At 41.3% G+C, this 19,322-nt stretch overlaps 1 protein-coding gene across 2 annotated transcripts in view; it reads left to right on the plus strand.

Annotated features, from left to right (window-relative positions):
• The window catches only part of LOC310786937 (glutamate receptor 1-like), a gene marked incomplete at its 3' end in the record, with an annotated part of 287,668 nt that overhangs the window by 154,747 nt on the left and 113,599 nt on the right, over positions 1-19,322 (plus strand). For both annotated transcript variants that reach the window (XM_083648279.1, XM_083648280.1), the window contains 2 exons: positions 18,176-18,334; positions 18,503-18,670. In XM_083648279.1, the coding sequence (XP_083504405.1) occupies positions 18,176-18,334; positions 18,503-18,670 (327 nt within the window). The remainder of the gene's footprint in view (positions 1-18,175; positions 18,335-18,502; positions 18,671-19,322) is intronic.

The raw sequence follows: 19,322 nt of genomic DNA on the forward strand, positions 1-19,322 counted from the left end.
ACATGTAACACTTGACACAATCAAATGTAACTTTTTCACAGCAATACTGTACAGTCCAGTGGTACGGTGGGCTAATTGTTTGAATTATATCAAAATATATTTGCATGGTGTAGCATGTAATGCAGATACTGTAGCTGGATACTCTGACACAGAAAGGCAGACAAGCTAGCAGCAGGGATCTTGTCACACTGATTCCAGATAAACTCGTCTGTCTAGCCAGCTACACAATATTACTGTAGCCTACATAATACCACAAGCTAAATGCAGCATATGCCAATGTAAGGCTGGGTAGCATTAGCTAACGTCATCCAGGCTATACAGTAATAGGCTATTATAATGTTATGAAACGCTGATTCAAACGTTACAACGTGTGTTTTTATTGTAAAACTAAAATGTGAAGTAGAGCCAATTTATTGGAGCGGACATCACAGTAGGAGATGACAGTAGAAGCGCGTTACGCTGTCACTTACCTAAATCACGTTAAATCGACGAGGGGTATATATAGACCCAGGATTACATATATGTTTCACATATGGTGAAACATATATGGTGTTGGTGTTTTCATTTTGATGTTTTATTTGGTCCAATATTGAAATGTTCTACAATTGCAGGTTGTGTTACCATTACACAAAATTCAGATACCTTCATATCTATTTCGGCTCATTTTGGTTGCTATTTAGTAGCGAAATGGAGTAGCACAATGCATGCTGGGAGGAAGTGAACAACAACAAACCATAACAAACGCATCACAGAATGAAGCCTAAGCTGGTAAGTCTGTTAAGATAATGTTTAGTGAATATAATTCATAATCGTTTTAATAATAATAATAATAATTCTAGGCAATGAAGACAAAACCCAAGACTGTGTTACAGTAGGCTAAGTGTATCTTGTCCTATAATTGACCAGACTAGACAGAGGTTGAAGTGCAAGAGATAACATTTATTACAAAAGTTTACATCATCTGCAGATCACCAGTTACTCGTGTCAATATTTTACCCTAAAATGTTTTAGCATTGATTTTAAAAGAATTGCAAAGAATAACAGTTTTATGTTCTCCTGTAGGATGTGTTTTGGAGAGCTTGATTCTTCGCTCCGTTTCCATTTCTGGAGAGTATTCAATGTTTCCTCTGCTCTTGTAATGAAATTGGAACACGTTTGGCAAATCCGACATGATTTGCTCTCCTGTTGGTGTAGTTTTACACCAACCCTCTCCAGGCGTAGAAATACCCCCTTCTTGAGTGGTTTGCAGCTGCCCAACTTGCCTTTACAACGAAGATTTCTCTTACACAACCTGCAAAAATCATTCACATTGGTGGTAGCCATCGCGCTGCTGTTGTGGTCGCTAGCAGTAGCCTAGTCTAGTGAATGAAAGTGTAGTTAGCTCGCGTGCTAACAACAAAGGTCGCAGAGTGATGACGCCATCTGTTGCACTGCGCATGTGCTCTGTGCACTAAGCTGGTTGGATGACGGTTGCGTGATGGAGTGGTCTATCGGGTAGGGGGGGGGGGGGCAACAACCGCTAGAAATCGATTACCATAGGTGGGGGACCAGACCCTTGTGACTGTAAGCAGGGTGAGCCTGAGAGCAGGTCACTGGGGGCTGGGTTTACCCAGGCTACTGTCCACAACTGATGTAACAGTGTTCCAAATGATGAGGGAATGAATGAACAAATTAATTGCTTTATAATGAATGCTGTAAGTTAGCTAAAGTTAGCAAAAACTAGCTAACTAGCTACCTAATGTTACAGCTAGCTAATGTTGTAGCTAATGCTACATCAACATGCGTTAGAGTCTAACGCATGACATTAGTCTAACGGTTAGACTAATGTCATCAATGACTGTCTCCTTTATTTCTGAGGTAATGTTAGAGGAGCTTGGAAGAGGACAGGTGGGTTGGTTGCTGACATGAATTAGCGTTAGCCAGAAATAGAGTGCTGCAGGAATGATTCCTAAAACCTGGAAGTTAGCATTGCCTGCTACCCTCGCAAAAAACTGCATAGCTTTAGTCTCTTTGTAATTAGTCCACACCCCATCACCATGGTGATGATTTTGATTAATGATTCTCAGCACCTGAGCTGAGTCTACCTAGAACTCTATAAGAGCCATTGTCTGTCTGTGATCCACATACCAAGCACTAACGAAGGTCCTAGGACCGAAACGTTTGCTTTTTTATTTTCACTATGAGCACCGAGCACTTTATGGGCAAATAAAAGAAAATTATATTTTCGCAAGTCTCAGTCTAAGGAGTCTTCCTTAAATTACTATGCAGTGAGCGAGTCTATTCTGTCAGCTTTCCTTCATATTCTCTGGACCACCGCACCTGCAGCCAAACCAGAACAAGGGACAAACAAAGGTGCAACAGTTTTCTCCAAAGTCTATACTGCTACCCTCGCAATCAGGATTTTTGACGATCACATTTACGCTTCAAAATAATAAAAGTGGTGTTCATTTGTGAAGATTATCTTGCTAAACATAATGTTCCACTTTCATAAACCTTTGTTAACCACAGACCTTAGGCTATTTCAGGCATAACCAAAATACCCATACAAAAATCATATTGACTTCTAGATGAGGGAACCCAGCGCAATGCTAACTTACGGTTTGGCGTACAATGTCATACCTGCAGCAGTCTATGAGCAGAAAGTTGGTGATCTGGCAGGCTAAATCTTGATGTAGCTATACGTTAGCTAGCTAGTTAGCTAGCATTTTGCAAAAATTAGCTAAGATAAGATATGACTATATAATGTAATGTGTCCTTGTAGATTGTGATAACAATGTAATATAAAAGGGAGAAAAGGCCAGCACTCAATAATGTCCTTTAGGCATTTAACTCATTCACCGCCAAAGACGTCTTTGACGTGTTATCAGAAATAGCCCTCCCCGCCAATGACGTGTTTGACGTGTTTTTGTTTTTATTAGTACAGCGCATAGTTCAAAGACTTCCCCAGCCTGTGACATGTTATCAGGTCCCTAGCCTCAAAGACAAAGCCGACAACACGCGATCAAACACATACCGCAGCTGTTGTTTTGAAATGAGCAGGAGGAAAAACAGAGAAACGCGCTTCCTTGTAGAGAGGAGAAACGCCATTGAAACGCCCCTCGGCGCGCTGCACTGCTCGCCTTGCTGCAGGGCGAACCTGGATTGAGTTGTTCGCAGTAGTCAAACCCGTGACGAACATGATCGATCCGGTTCCAGCGCCTGGTCCCAAAGCCAAGCTTTGGGACCTGTGTCGCAGCCATGGATTGTATGTCGCAGCATTCGTTCCAGCCCGAACGAGAGGAGGAAAACGATGCAGCAGAGGCAGAGGAGGCTAGATGCTGATCTCAAACCAGTTTGGTGTTCCCCTCCTATGCTAATTTGCGGGGGAAGGAGGTGCGATCCAGCAGCAGCTGTGGAAAGAACTCTCTCTGTGTGTGTGTGTGTGTGTGTGTGTGTGTGTGTGTGTGTGTGTGTGTGTGTGTGTCTGTGTCTGTGTGTCTGTCTGTGTGTCTGTCTGTCTGTCTGTCTGTCTGTCTGTCTGTCTGTCTGTGTGTCTGTCTGCACACTCACTCACACTTAGTAAACTGTATTGTTGAATGTAAAAAAAGCACTTCATGTATATATATATATATATATATATATATTTTTTTTTTGTCATTTGTGTCATAATGAATAATATTTACATGCCTGATGTCAATACAGTTCAAAATAAAAGAATTGAGAGCGAGTTCTGCCTGAGATTGTGTCTTTTACAAAAATTGCCTTTTCTGCTGTTTCTCTTCTCCGAGAGACCTTTTTGGTGAAAACAGGGTGTATATAAATGGCTATAAGTAGAGTACAGAACATGCTAAAAGCTCACTTTTTTTCCTGGTGAACCCAGAGACGTACATCTTCATTTTGAGGTATTGCAAATTACTTTGGTGCTAATAGATAATTTACTGTGGGTCTTGAAAGATGACCAACAATTATGAAAATCTTTGGCCTGTGCTAAATATTGGCAGTCCTAAACTGGCCATGAATGAGTTAATAGGTACAGCAGCAACAACGTACGCGTTTCAGCAGCAGTGTTGGGGGTAACTCATTACAAAAGAAGGCGTGAATTAGTTTTTCTAGGTCCTGTCTGGACATGTATCCCCTAATTCTTGCTATATTTTTAAGATGATAAAAAGCTGATTTTCTGATTGACTAAATGTGGGAGTTAAAGTTGAGATCGGAATCAATAATAACGCCAAGATTTTAGATTTTTAGATATTGGTCTGTAGTTACTGATTACCGATGCATCAAGGCTACGCTTTTTTAGTAGGGGTTTAATAACTGCAGTTTTCAGGGACTCAGGAAAAGTGCCGGTCAAAAGGGAGCTATTAACTATTTGCAATAGGTCCGACGACAGACAGTTATAAACGCTTTAAAAAAAGCTTGTTGGAAGGGTATCGAGACAGCACGAAGATGATTTAAGGCCTTGCACAGTATCCTCTAAGATGTCGTGGTCGATAACGCTGAACTGGGACAAATTTATCGAACTAGGGATCTGCGGGTAGGATAATGTCACAGCATTTCTTGGTGTGGAGCCACTAATAGCCTGCCTGATATTAATAATTTTGTCCGTAAAAAAGGCAGCAAACTCATTACATTTGACAGTAGATAGAAACTCAGGTGCTACACAGAGAGGCGGGTTAGTCAGTCTATCAACTGTGGCAAATAGAGTGCGAACCTTTTCAGTTCGAGGTTGTAGGAGTGAAGGCTTTCTTTGTAAATATCATAGTGAATATGAAGATTAGTTTTCCGCCATTTATGCTCAGCTTTCCTGCAATCTTTCTTTTTGCATCTAACGGATGCAGAATTTCGCCTGAGATTTCCATTTCAAAAAAGATGCAAAGATGGTCAGACAACGCAACATCAATAGTCAACACAGAAGAGGACTTAAAACCCCTAGTAATAACTAAATCCAGGGTATGGATTTACCATACCATATTACAAATATATGTGTGGACTTTGAATAGTCTCAAATGTTTAACTAAACCAGCTCTGATTGAAGTGTGTGTGTGTGTGTGTGTGTGTGTGTGTGTGTGTGTGTGTGTGTGTGTGTGTGTGTGTGTGTGTGTGTGTGCTACATGGGGGGGGGGGGGGGGGGGGGAGTTAAAAAGGTATATATCTAATAGACTCTTTAACACTATTATTATTATAAATGTTATATTATTTTTTCCTGTTTTATAGGACCACAATAGCAGAATAAATATATTGACCGGGGGGAGGGGGAGGGGGGGTAAAGTAGGCCCATGCAACACATCCATCAGTCATGTGCTGTCAATGGTCTTGTTTCTTTTCAAGAGAAGGGTACCAACTTTTTATGGACCCTAGTATCCATGTGGTATTTTTTACCCATGGAAAACAAAATGCTACCCTTGGTAGGTGGTAGCACTAATGGAGGTCAGGTTATTTTAGTTTTTTTTGTTTTGTTTATTTTTGCTTTATTTCTTATGTTAGGTTATTCTAGGTTAGTTCTTTTATCCTTGTACATAGTTGGGTTTGCAAGGGGAAGCCATATAACTTTGTGGATGCATTGGAAAGGAGGAGCCATGGATTTCCCCAGGGAGATCAAGCAGGTAATGTACTTCCCTCGCCATGATGACAGACCTTAAAATAAACTTGCTTAATGTGAATGGATTAAATAACCATTAAAAGAAAAACAATCTTGCTAAAACTAAAAAGGGAGGGAGGAACCATAACATTTCTTCAAGAAACCCATTTATCAAAAGAAGAACATCAAAAATTGGAACAACTTGCAGCTGCTCAGGTTTTCTTTTCATCTCACTGCTCTGCAAAAAGGGGAGTTGCAATATTAATCAGAAAAAATATTCCTTTTCAAGTCGAAAAAACTATTGCAGATAAGGAGGGGAGATATATTTTCGTCACGGGCAAAATAGAAGATTTAGACATAACACTGCTAAACATATATAACCCACCAGGGCAGGGACCAGAATTAATCGCTAAATTGATAACATTAATTACTTCAGAGGCAAAGGGGACAACAATAATTGGCGGGGACTTAAATTTGATCATGGATGCAAAATTAGACTGTCAATATAATATAAAACATAAATCAGAGAAAACATCAGCATTGCTGAAGAGGGTAGAAACAGAAATAGGCATTATAGACGTTTGGAGAAAATTACATCCTAATGAAAGAGACTACACTTACTACTCCAAAACATATAACAAATACTCAAGATTAGATTACTTTCTCATGTATAGATCAGAGTTAGAGAAAGTTAAACAATGCTCCATTGGTAAAATAGATATATCAGATCACGCCATAATCTCTATGGAGATAACCTTAGCAATAGAAAAAGGTGCATCAATCTGGAGATTAAATAACTCCCTTCTAAAAGACATAGAATTTAAAAATAAAATAGCAGCAGTAATTAAACAATACATTGAGATTAATGATAATGGAGAAGTCTCCCCTTTAATGGTTTGGGAAGGGGCTAAAGCAGTTATCAGAGGTGAGATTATAGCCTTTTCCTCATTTAAGAAGAAGCAAAAAGAGAGGGAAAGAAATAATTTGAATAGCAAACTGAAAATACTTCAGGAAGAACATAAAAAGAGATCAGATAAACAAATATTAGATGAAATAGATCAAATTAAAAAACAAATAGATCTTCTGGATATGGAACATATAGAAAAAGCACTTGCATTTACTAAGCAAAAGTATTATGATAGTGGACCAAGGGCCCAGAAAACGCTAGCATGGAGGTTACGAAGACAGAGTAATAAAGCTCAGATCCTAAAAATTAAAGACAGTTCTGGTAATATATTAATAAAAAAGTCTGAAATAGCTAAAGAATTTGTCAAATTTTACCAGAAACTGTATACTCCGGAATTACAAGAAAATCTTATAGAAAAAATACATAAATATTTGGAAACTATTATCTTACCAGAAGTAACAGAAGAACAAAATAATCAATTAACTAACCCAATAAAGGAGTCCAAATTATTAGAAATCATAAAAAAGACAAAAAATGAAAAATCCCCAGGAAGTGATGGCTTCACAAATGAGTTTTATAAGGAATTTCAATCGCTATTAGTACCCCTGCTATGCAAATCCTACAACTGGGCGTTAGAGAATAATCAATATGCAAATACATGGGATATGGCAATCATTACGTTAATCCATAAGGAAGGTAAAGAACTAGAAGACTGTGCCTCATACCGCCCAATATCTTTATTAAATGTAGACCATAAATTACTTACCTCTATCATTGCAAAAAGACTACAAATTATTACTCCCATGATCATAAATCCAGACCAAACTGGCTTTGTTCCTAATAGAACTCTAGGAGACAATGGGCCCTATTCTCCCACAAGCCTTCGGCGCTAAAACGGGCCTTAAACGCAAAAAAACGTGCCTTGCGCCTGTTTTGGGACGATATCAATATGGCTTTAGGCTGCCAAATGCGCTTTAGGCCGAATGGGCGTGGCGCAGTCCCAGAATGGGCCAAAGTGGGCGTGTCGGCCTTAAATCTCGGCGTACTGATATCTTGGCACCTGCCTTAAATTTAACGCTTTGCGCCTTTGAAAACCAGGCCTATTCAGTGCGCCAGTGCTCTTCTGCTGCCTCTCCCCTGTCACCCTTCTCTGTCTCTCTCTGAAACCAGGCCTATTCAGTGCGCCAGTGCTCTTCTGCCTCTTCTCTGTCACCCTTCTCTCTCTCTCTCTGACTCCCTCGCTTAGACAGGCACAACACACTTCCCATATAGGAAAAATAAATTGTAAGTTGTCTGGCCTGTCCCAGCATGCATTGTGCTTCTCCATTTCGCTACTAAATAGCAACCAAATGAGGCGAAATAGATATAAAAGGTCGATCTAAATTAATGTGTAATGGTAACACACCCTGCAATTGTACACATTTCAATATTGGACCAAATGAAACATCGAAATGAATACACCACCCTATGTGAAACATATATGTCCTCCTGGCCCTATATATATCTCTTGTCGTTTTAACGTGATTTAGATAAGTGACAGCGGAACACGCTGCGGAACGCTTTCTACTGTCATGCGCTATACTGTGATGTCCCCTCCAATAACTTCGCCCAACCTCACATTTAGTTTTACAATAAAAACACATTTATGCAATGACTTTACATAATGTAGGGTATATTTATGTGCATCATTCTACCTGCAGCAGGGGAGAGAAAACGATATCGTTCTGGACAAACTTTCACCAATATAAAATTAATCTCATCATATAGGGATAGGCTATATTTTTCTAGCTGATGCATTTAGAACATTCTTTTCACTTTGATCTTGCTATAGTGTAGCATATTTACATGCTTGCAGTATTTAAACTGCAGAATAATAGCCTATAATGACAGACAGACTGGATGAAGGGCTTTCGTCTGGTTTTGCGGGATCACTGGAATTGGAGCTAAAAAGGCAAGCGTGGGATTCGTTTATTGCAGTTATCCAATGAGCATGACGGTGCATAATTTTACGCTTAAAAGGCGTGGTTGTAATGGTTGAGGCTGCGTCTAGCGCCAGCACGACGATATCAAGTGCGCTGGTCCACGCCCACTGATTTGAGCTGCGCCAGGCGTTCGGCCTAGAAACAGCGCCGATGCAACGATAGGGACCATAGTCAGAAGAACCCTGAACATAATAGAAAACTCTTCAAAATCAAAACAACAAATGCTTATCCTAACCTTAGACGCCGAGAAGGCATTTGATAGAGTGTCTTGGCCCTTCATATTTGAAGTGTGCCAAAAATTCAAATTTAATGAAACTTTTATTAGTTGGCTAAAGATTATATATAATACTCCTAAGGCAAGAATACGGGTAAATGGTACAATATCAGACTCCTTTAACCTCTCTCGGGGCACCCGCCAGGGTGACCCCTTGTCTCCCCTCATCTTTATTTTAGCAATGGAACCTTTTGCAGAGAAAATAAGACAAAATTGTAAAATACAAGGATTGGCAGTGGAACAAGAAGAACATAAATTGGCAATTTACGCAGATGATCTCATCCTCTTTTTGACTAACATTCCACAATCATTGGAGGCAGTAATGGAGGAAATAAAACAATATAGTGTAGTATCTGACTACAAACTAAATATGGGTAAATCAGAAGCTATGGTAGTTGGACAATCAATATCACAAACTATAAAAGCGAAATATAAATTTAGATGGGTCCAAAACAAACTGAAATACTTAGGGGTGATGATCTGTCAGGAGCCTAATAATTTATATCAATATAACTTTGAAACATTGGAGACCCAGATTAAACGTGACCTTAACAAATGGACATTAATACCACTATCATTAATAGAGAGAATTGAGGTAATTAAAACAAATATACTGCCAAGATTTCCTTTCTTGTTCCAAAACCTGCCAATTTTCATACCAAAAAAAATCTTTAATCAATGGGATAAAACCCTCACAAATTTTATTTGGGGAGGAAGAAAACCTCGGATAAAATTGAAAACACTCAAATTAACCAAATTAAATGGGGGACTTGCTCTACCAAATTTAATTAATTACTATTATGCCGCTTTGATTAAACCAATCACCAACTGGCTATGTAATCAATCCATAGCAAAATGGAAACAAATGGAACTTCAACAGATGGGTAAATACTGGAACATGTATATATCTGCTAAAATGACAAAGAAGGAGATTGATAAAATTGAAAATACATGTGTAAAGAGCACAATAAAGGCTTGGACAGAAGTAACAAAAACGAAGGAAATTCAGAAGGACTTGATATTTTTAAGAGAAATCGCTATGGACAGGGAATTTACACCAACCCTCAATGATAACATTTTCAAAAACTGGGCAAGCAAAGGCTTGATTCGATATAATCAAATAGTTACAGATAAAGGAATAGATAGCTTCGAAAATCTATCAAAAATATATAATTTACCAAAAACGAACTTTTACAAGTATTTTCAAATTAGAAACTATCTGATCAAAGAAATGGGCTTAAACAAAACAACAAAGGAAATACATCCCTTAATAACCTGTGTAATAAAAACATCTAGTAAAGTTAACACCAAAAATATTCTTGGCCAGATTTATCGTATAATAGAAGAAAAACCTAGAAGGCATGAAATCAAGGCAATTTCCAATTGGGAGAAATAACTTAACTTTACGCTAACCCCAGAAATATGGAAGGACATAAGCAATAACTCATGGAAAACAACAAGCTCTCTTATCTGGAGAGAGTATTCCTGGAAAATTCAGTTAGGTTTTTTTATCACGCCTGTTATCCAAGCAAAATACTCTAAAGAAATAACCACAGACTGTTGGCGGAATTGTGGGGAGGCAGACGCCAACCACACACATATTTTTTTCTCCTGTCCGGTGTTAAAACAATTTTGGACCCAAATAGGCGAAACTATGGACAACATTTTCCAGTGCAAACTTAACTTGGGCCCTGAGCAACTCCTACTGGGTAGACCACCACAATTGCTTCTACAACAAGGGGATAAATACCTGTATAGAATCTTAAGAGTAGCAGCACTCAAGCAAATAACAAAAAACTGGCTGAAACCAGAACCACCTCAAATTACGAAATGGAAGAATACAATTAGCGACATTTATAAAATGGAGAGGATTAATCATAACATTAGAAACCTAACGGAACTGTTTAAGACAAGATGGAATATAATAAAAAGAGGGGATATAGAAATATAGAAAAACGCATATTTTAAGATGCTCCCCGAGTGAAACCCAACTATGTACCACTTATTATTTTTTTAATTATTTTTTTTCTTGCTTTACTAACTTTTTTCTTCCCTTTCATTTACCTTTGTTGTCTTTGCTTTATTTTCTTTTGTTTTGTCCTTTTCATTCTCTGTGCTTACTTTGCTATATATATACATATATATGGGTGTGTGTGTACAGGGTGGATGAATGTGGGTACGTGAGGAGGTGGAAACGTAAGTATGAATGGAGGTGGCATGTGTGTGTATGGATGGATAGCTGTATATATGGGTGTGACTGTATAGGTATGTAGGAATGAGGACACTAACCATATGACCTGCAGCAATGTAAGAGTGCATTTAGGTGATAACACTTGTAGAATAGTAAGTAGATATGTATTCTACAATGTCCTATACATATAAAAATGAGGACCTATGTGAGTATGTGTATGTATGTATGTAGGTATGCACACATTAATGTATATGTTCCTTGTTTTGTTTTTGGTTTTTGTTTGTGATTGCTTTAATTTTTTTTTTTTTTTTTTTTTTTTTTTAGGGTAATGTGTGGGGACTGAGGGGTGGGTGGGGGGACATGCAGTAGATATGATGATCAGCATATGTTCCTTTTGCTGTACCTTTACTCATTATTTGTGAGGACTACTGTAATGGACCATCTTCTATAAATAAAAAGTATCAAAAACAAAATCCAGGGTATGGCCTCGGTTGTGAGTAGGCCCTGAAACATGTTGAGACAGATCAAAAGTGTCAAGTAAGATATTCAGTTCTTTGGCAAAATTATCATTAGGGTTATCAATATGAATATTGAAATCCCCAGCAATAGATATACAGTCATGTTCCATGAAAATTAAGGAGAGTAGATCAGCAAATTCAATGAGAAAGCTGCCTGAGTATTTTGGTGGTCTATAGATATTCAGCAGTAGAACAGTAGTTGAGCATTTCAGAATAGCAGCAAGGTATTCGAACGATGAGAAGTCTCCAAATGTTACCTGCTTACATTGAAACATATCAGAAAAGACAATCGCTACTCCCCCCCCCCTCTTATCAGCTCTGGGAGTGTCAATGAAGCTATAATTAAGCGGTGCTGATTCATACATACATAAACATACATTTATCTGCCTTACATGCATAATGTTGGGTTGGGGATTTGGCTCTCAATGGAAAAGCAGTGGGCCCTCCTTGTCTAATAGTAGAGCCTAATTCACACCCTATCAATCATATTATGATTATTTCTTATATTAGTGTTTCTCAACCTTTTTACACAAGTACCTGAGAAATTACCACCATATGAATGTATGAGAGGGAGGGGCCCCCACGTACCACCAGTGGTACCTGTACCACAGGTTGAGAAGAGAACCACTGTCTATGTAGAAAAAGTTATCCCCCGCTGTAAATATTTAAGCCCCCCCTTAGCCCCCCCAGCCACAATTGGCTGGAGCCACTACTGGCTGCTGGTGCTACCCCTGTTTGCAAAGACTAGAATCGCATATGGTCTGCAGCGTATGGATCCAAAAGGCCTCTCTCAGTAGCAGAGCTCTGTCCCTATCACCCCCTCTTTTCAAAGGTGCTACAACTTCAATTCCCTGAAACCTGAGTAAACACACATCATGGCCAGCAGAATGAAACCTGAGTGAACACACATCATGGCCAGCAGAATTAAAATGTCTCGCCACTGAAAACTTTTTGTCTTTGTTCCTAATAGTGCTCTTGTGTTCTGACGTGTATTTTTAGCTCTCTCTCTAACACAGTCCAAGGACACTTTAAAAGATACACAACAAACCTGGTCTTGCATGAAATTCTACTATTAATAGAAAACGTTTTACCAGAGTGTGGGTGTAAAAAGGACCCACCTCTGATCATACAGTAGCGTTACACTGAACACAATTAGAACAAGGAAAATTGCCATTAGGTAAATTAGATAAAAAATGAACAGGGCGTGTGTGTGGCAGTCAGCTCTGACTAGCCGATCTCGTAAATTTCCAGCTAGTTTAAGAGCGAAAAGAGGCGGCTTGATATAAACATGGCCGACTTGGGGGTCACTGTGCAAAATGGGCCAGTGTTTCAGAACACTTTTTTTTATTTCCTGGGACACAGGAGAGAAAGTGGTGGCACACACAATATTAAAATCACTAGAGGAAGACGTCCTAGGTACTAGTAGGTTGTAGGTAGCGCCAGTGCATCTGATGCACTCATGCAGTGCATCATGAGTAGAAGACGGTAGAAGGGAGCAAAACAAACACTGCGGCGTGCACACGTGTACAGTACCTGTGCGCCGCGTCGTGACGTACGTCGTCATAACAACATCACATTTCTCAACAGCTGGGGTCGGGCTTGGCTATCACCTTCGGTATGTAGGCTACTCTCATCTGCAGCATGACATGTTCAACAGCTTGCTCCCTCTGTTGCTGCTCATATTGGGCACATTCTTGTTAAATAATTATTTGATAGTAACACCAAAGTAAAACCAGAAATCCCAATATCGCAGGTGGTGTTGCTCCATGGTATGTGTTTTGCGGATTCACTTGTGTTGTTCAGTCAGCCCTCAGCCAGGCAGGAAGCCTGCTGGAGAGGAGAGATTTCCCTTCTCTATTCTGTCCAATAGACGAGTGACTGTTTTGATCACCTGACATTGTTCAGAAAGTTTGGTGTTTGTGACAAATTGCCGTGTGAAAGCGAACCAGACCAAATGAAAATCGCAACAATGTTGCAACTTCACCCCCCCAAATCGCACCGAGTCCACCAGCTTATATGTGAAAGTGACCTAAACCTAATGTAACTGGAGTTGTATTTGCACACTGTTTTGCATCGTTTGTTTGTGGATTCCCCACTTGCGCTGCTGACGGAGCCACTAGCAGCACATGTGGCACTCGGTTCAGCGCTGCTAACGCTATTAGCGTTATCACTGGAAGGCGTTGTGGCTGCAAACCGCTCTTGCGCTTCTGGCTTGTGCTCGTTTCACTGACCTGTCCTCCTCGTTCACTTGTTGAACTTCATTGCTGCGGGACTCCTCCACACGTCTCTTTCCAGTTTGTTTCAGCCAATTTTGCAACATGCCTGCTTTCTTGTAATCAATAGCTTCTTGCTTGTAACATTAGCAGCTAATTGTGTACGCGCAACAGGTAGTTGTGTCCGTCAGAAACGTCAGATTTTTTTAACCTAAATCTAAAAAGAACAATGTGGAAGTTATTTTAAACCCCATTTAAATTCTCAAGCTTATTTTCATTAATAGTAGCCTAGTATTTTGATAGTATTACTGTAGGCTACATGTTTTAAAGTTGGGTTTATTTCACATAAAAAACATTGAGATTCCAGGGATCCCTCCAAGTACCACCAGCAGGGGGCGCAAGTGACACTACCTGTACTCTATTCATTTCCACAGAGAATCTTCGGATTGGACGCCATGATGAGACCTCATCAATACATCTTCCTGGATGAGGCTGGCTTCAACCTCATCAAGAGAAGGAGGAGAGGCCGTAACATAATTGGCCAAAGAGCAATTGTGGACGTTCCTGGCCAACGTGGGGGGAATATCTCCCTATGTGCAGCCATGACCTCGGAAGGGCTTCTCCACAGGCATGCTCTCCTTGGGTCCTTCAACACCCAACGTCTCCTCACATTCCTGGGAGAGCTACGAGACATCCTGAATGACCGTGAGCAGCAGAATCCGGTTCCAGCACAGCCTCCTTCCATCTATGTCATCATCTGGGACAACGTCAGTTTTCACCGCACCAACCAGATAAGAGAGTGGTTCAATATAAACCAACAATTCCTCAATGTATGTCTGCCACCCTACTCACCTTTCCTCAACCCCATAGAGGAGTTCTTCTCATCATGGCGGTGGAAGGTGTATGACCGGCAACCGTATAGTAGAGAGAACCTCCTCAGGGCCATGGACCTGGCCTGTGATGATGTGGCTGTGGGGGCTTACCCAGGCTGGGTCCGGCATGCCAGAGCTTTCTTCCCCCGCTGCCTGGCGAGGGAAAACATAGCCTGCGATGTTGACGAGGTCCTGTGGCCTGACCCCGCCCGACGACGTGATGCACACGTCCCTGCACAGGCCCCCGCACAGGCCCCTGCACAGGCCCCTGCACAGACCCCATGATTGCAGTCGTGTGACCTTGCACAATATACAGTACCTCTTTACATACAAGAATTTGTGACATGTTTTATTTTGTACTGTATTTCCCCTGTATGCTATTGCTCTCTTTTGAAATATTTGTTTTGGGAAAATCTCTTATGTCGAGAAAAATGGAATGGCAAAGTACAGGTTGTCATCAATAAATGTGGTTCAATTCCCCCAAAAAGAATCTGTGACTTACTATTGATTACTATACAGATGTGATTACTATACAGATGATGGGGTATTTAGAACATCACACCCTGAACATTGTGTTTTCAATTTTTATTGAAGTGTGTGATGGATACCCAATAATGTTTACATTTTTGCAAGCTGTGAGGACGATTTTGTTGTCAAAGTTTGGTTTTGGCCATAGGAGCAATAGTTTTGTGGTGAAAGTCTGGGTTTTGTGGTGAAAGTTTGGGTTTTGGAGTGAGAGTTTGGTTTTGCAAAGAGAATGCAAGTTTTTGTGGAGCTAGCTTGAGAAAAGTGTTTTGTGTTTAGAGTTTAGTGAAAACGGAGGGCAGTTTCCTGAAATGTGTTCTGACATTCGAGAAAAACTGTACAGTAGTTAGCAGGGGCATGATGTCTGCCTAAATCATATTGAACACCAGTCAAAATCTTCAAAAGAAAGTCTGGGGAAAAAACATTTTTTAATTCAAAATGTGTAGGAAGGAACCCTACAACTAGCAGGTTTCTATATAAATATCCTCCATAAATAATTGGTACATTCTTATTCTAATAAACTGCAAACAATAATACAAATGCAGAGGACACGATTCTCTGTTAATTTCAAGAACCTTACGCTACTGGTTGGCGTATGTAGATGTTGACCACGTAGCAGCTGGCTGATTGGGTGCTCGTTAATATCCACACTAGACAGAGAGGAGAGAACAGAGGTGACAGGCAGGGTGCAATATTTGTACTTTTTTGTCCACTGTCCAAATGGCTAGTGATTGTTCAAATTTTATCAGCAACTCAACAGATTACCACTGTTTGTTTCTGGTCAATGGTCTGGGCTGTCAATAGAAGCATCTCCTGACTGAATTAGCGCATAGTAACTATCTCCTAAGATCTGATAATATGTTACAAATATACATACTTCAGCATGCGCTGGGACGCATCATCAGTGATGTTAACTGGGGTCGTAAGGTGTTTCGGGTCTGTTCAACATCATACACCCTCGCCCACTAGACCCAGCCGAGGCCGATTAAGACCCCGACCCGCATCCCGGAAGCAGCCGCACACGGATCAGCCCTCCTACTCTGTCTGCAACGTTGCCCGCGGAAGGGCCGATCACGCCCAATCCGCTGCAATAGAGTTAGTGCTGCATCGCAGCATAGCAAGACCCTTCGGTGCATGGAAGCTCTAAGGCACTGTGGGTTGTCTCCCGGCCGCTCTCCTCCTTCGTCTCACCAGGCCCTCCCGGGGCAAAGGCATCTAGTGGCAGAGTGGATGCCTCAAGAAGGCCTGTGCGTTGCACGTCATTCGGCTGCGCCGAGCACCTCGCTCTAGCCTGAAACCATTCAAATAACAGTCTCAAAAACCAAGAGGGTTGTATAGTAACTATAAGTCACCACGACTATTGAGAGGTTACAGTAACATTATTTTGGCTAGCTAACACTAACGTTAGTGGGCTAACTAGCTAACGCTAGCTAGCTTAGCAAGTAGACTCACTGTCACACAGTGTTACTGGACATTTTTCCTCAATGAAAATTGTTGTAATGCACTATTTGGAAGTGACCAAACGTAACATTGATGACTTACCATACACATTCTGTCATGTTTCCAATGAGCTGATGACGTGCTGCCCCAATACTGAACCTAACCAACCATGTCAGCATAACTTCCAGAGTGCCTTGCGCCACCGGCACAGAAGAAAGCCGGGCAGTGTGTGTGTGTGTGTGGGGGGGGGGGGGGGGGAGCGAATGTAGTTCCGGTTTGATTGTATTTATACGCCATTTCCGCCTGACTCAGCACAATGCTGATGAAGGCCCTGCTGAAACACGTACGTTGTTGCTGCTGTACCTATTAAACGCCTAAAGGACATTGAGTGCTGGCCTTTTCTCCCTTTTACGTTCTACCTTGGCCCTGCACCTTGATTTACTTTATTTTTGGAGTTTGCTCGCTACTGCTGTTGTTTAACGTTGTAACAATGTAATATGACTAGGGGTGCACCGATCGATCGGAAACGGCAGATTTTCAGCCTAAATATGAGAGCAGAGAATTCCGATTGCTTTTATTTGCAGATTGCCAAAACCGATTGATAACACAAAACATGTGAGCCATTTTTGGTGGAGTTGGTCATATGTAAACACAGCCGAAACATATTGGCAGTGTCATTAGAAAGTGTGCGAGACAGACACAACACGTCATCTGTAATGTATGTGAGTATGAAATACCTTGTGGTAGAAGCAATAGACTAATCCTTGCAGCAGATGGTTGAGCAGAATGATACTGTAAGCAACTCCTCATACATTGTTTCCTTCACTAGAAACCCATGCTGCACTCAGGCTAGCTAATGTTAGCCTTAGTTAGCTGCCTGGTAATGGTACTTTAGTTCGTTTTGCTAGTCTTTACTTTTATCCTGCTTATAACATCAGATTGCACACCAAACAATGTAAAAAATGGTTCTGGATGGAAGTTAAACATTAGCCAGTTGCTTTGATTGAACCTTGAACTACCAAGAATGCAAGACTGAAACAAAAAGTTATTTCTGCATTGGGTTGGGTTGCCAAATACAGCAATTGTTTCCAGCACAAAGACTGTTCAAAAACGACCAAAATGCACCCAAAACCGCCCAAGCAAATGGACTATGGAAACAATCTGGCAACATGCAGTCTGATGCATGCTAACTAAAAGCACATGGCGATCACGTAAATATTGAGGTAGGAGAAAGAAAAGGGGGGGGGGGGGGTTAACCAGGACTTTGATGGATGAAATGCATGTACAATAGAAATGTTAGACCTATAATACTGCTATAAAAGCTGATATTTAAGGGGGTGACATATACTGCCATAATACTGCTGTAGCCTACCACAAAAAAAAAGATCGGCATGACAATCGGTAGGGCAGATATTGACCATAGATGATTGGTTAACGGTGGCACCCCTAAATATGACTTAGTAACGTTACCTTTGAACAGACGTGTCCTTAGCGTTATCTAGTGAAAAGGGGAAAGTTGACCGAGGATCTGCCAGGTACCAAGCTTACTCAACTGTTATTGGAGCACAGAGCGAAAAGGGGCAGGACTTGAGAAAGGTCAATTTCCTGACTGAGTGTTGTAAACAAAGTGTGTGTCTGTGTGTGTGTGCGCGCGCGTGTGTGTGTGCGTGTGTGTGTGTGCGTGCGTGTGTGTCAGGGCTTCTTGGACCTGAACTTGACAGCGTTTGGGGCGCTGGGCGTGAATGTGACAGGCTTCCAGCTGCTGAACGTGTCTGACCCCACACTGCACCAGGTCAACCAAGACTGGCTCCAGTTTGACAGCAAGGACCTGAAGCTAGCCCGCCGCAAGCTGAGGGTACACACACACACACACACACACACACACACGTGCGCGTGCACGCACACACACACTATGAGGGGGGGGGATGGTCACCCCTGCTGAAAAAAAGAGCATAGGTTGTGCTCGTGTCTTCCAACATGATACTACTGTACCTCATCAGCATCCCTGTCTCTGATTGGTCAGTACACAGGAGCTCTGACCTATGACGGTGTCAGCGTCATGGCGATGGCGTTCGGGAACCTGCGGCGGCAGCACATCGACATCAGTCGCCGCGGCAACGCAGGGGAGTGTCTGGCCAACCCCCCCGCCCCCTGGGGACAGGGCATAGACATACAGAGAGCCCTGACACAGGTACACACACTCTCTCTCACACACACACACACACACCCTAACGACTATTTTCTTCTTGATGAATCTAACTTCCCCCTCCCGATTAGTCGTTTAATCTAACGATTTTTATGCCTCCGCCGGCAATAGCCAGGCCGGAGGCAATATGGATTCAGGTTGTCCGTAAGTCCGTCCGATGTTCGTTAACGCGATATCTGAGGAATGCCTTGACGGAATTTCATCAAATTTGCCTCAAACCTCAACTTTTACTCAAGGATGAACTGATTAGATGTTGGTGGTCAAAGCTCAAAGTTCAAGGTCACTGTGACCTCACAAAGTCCATTCTAGGGATGTTCATTTTGAAAAATTTCCATAATCGAAAATCGGGAAAATTAACGATCAATTATCGATTATCGATAGCGTAATAATAATAACTAGAATGTCTACATTTCCTACCGAAAAAATGTAATTGTGCTTGCTGTCCTCGCCATGCACCGCCTGCCTTGCAAGGTCCCTGCCCATGCAGCTAGGGGGACTAAGTAGTTATGGGTGTGCCTATGCGAGTAGAAGTAAAAAGGGGAAAGTTGGCTCAATCTCTGCAATCTATAACTACATTACCTGCAAACTACAGCCTCAATAATTACCATGCATTCTAAATGTCTCCAACTGTCTCAAG

This window comes from Poromitra crassiceps (genome assembly GCF_964638095.1).
Source record: "Poromitra crassiceps genome assembly, chromosome: 1".
NCBI lineage: Eukaryota > Metazoa > Chordata > Actinopteri > Beryciformes > Melamphaidae > Poromitra > Poromitra crassiceps.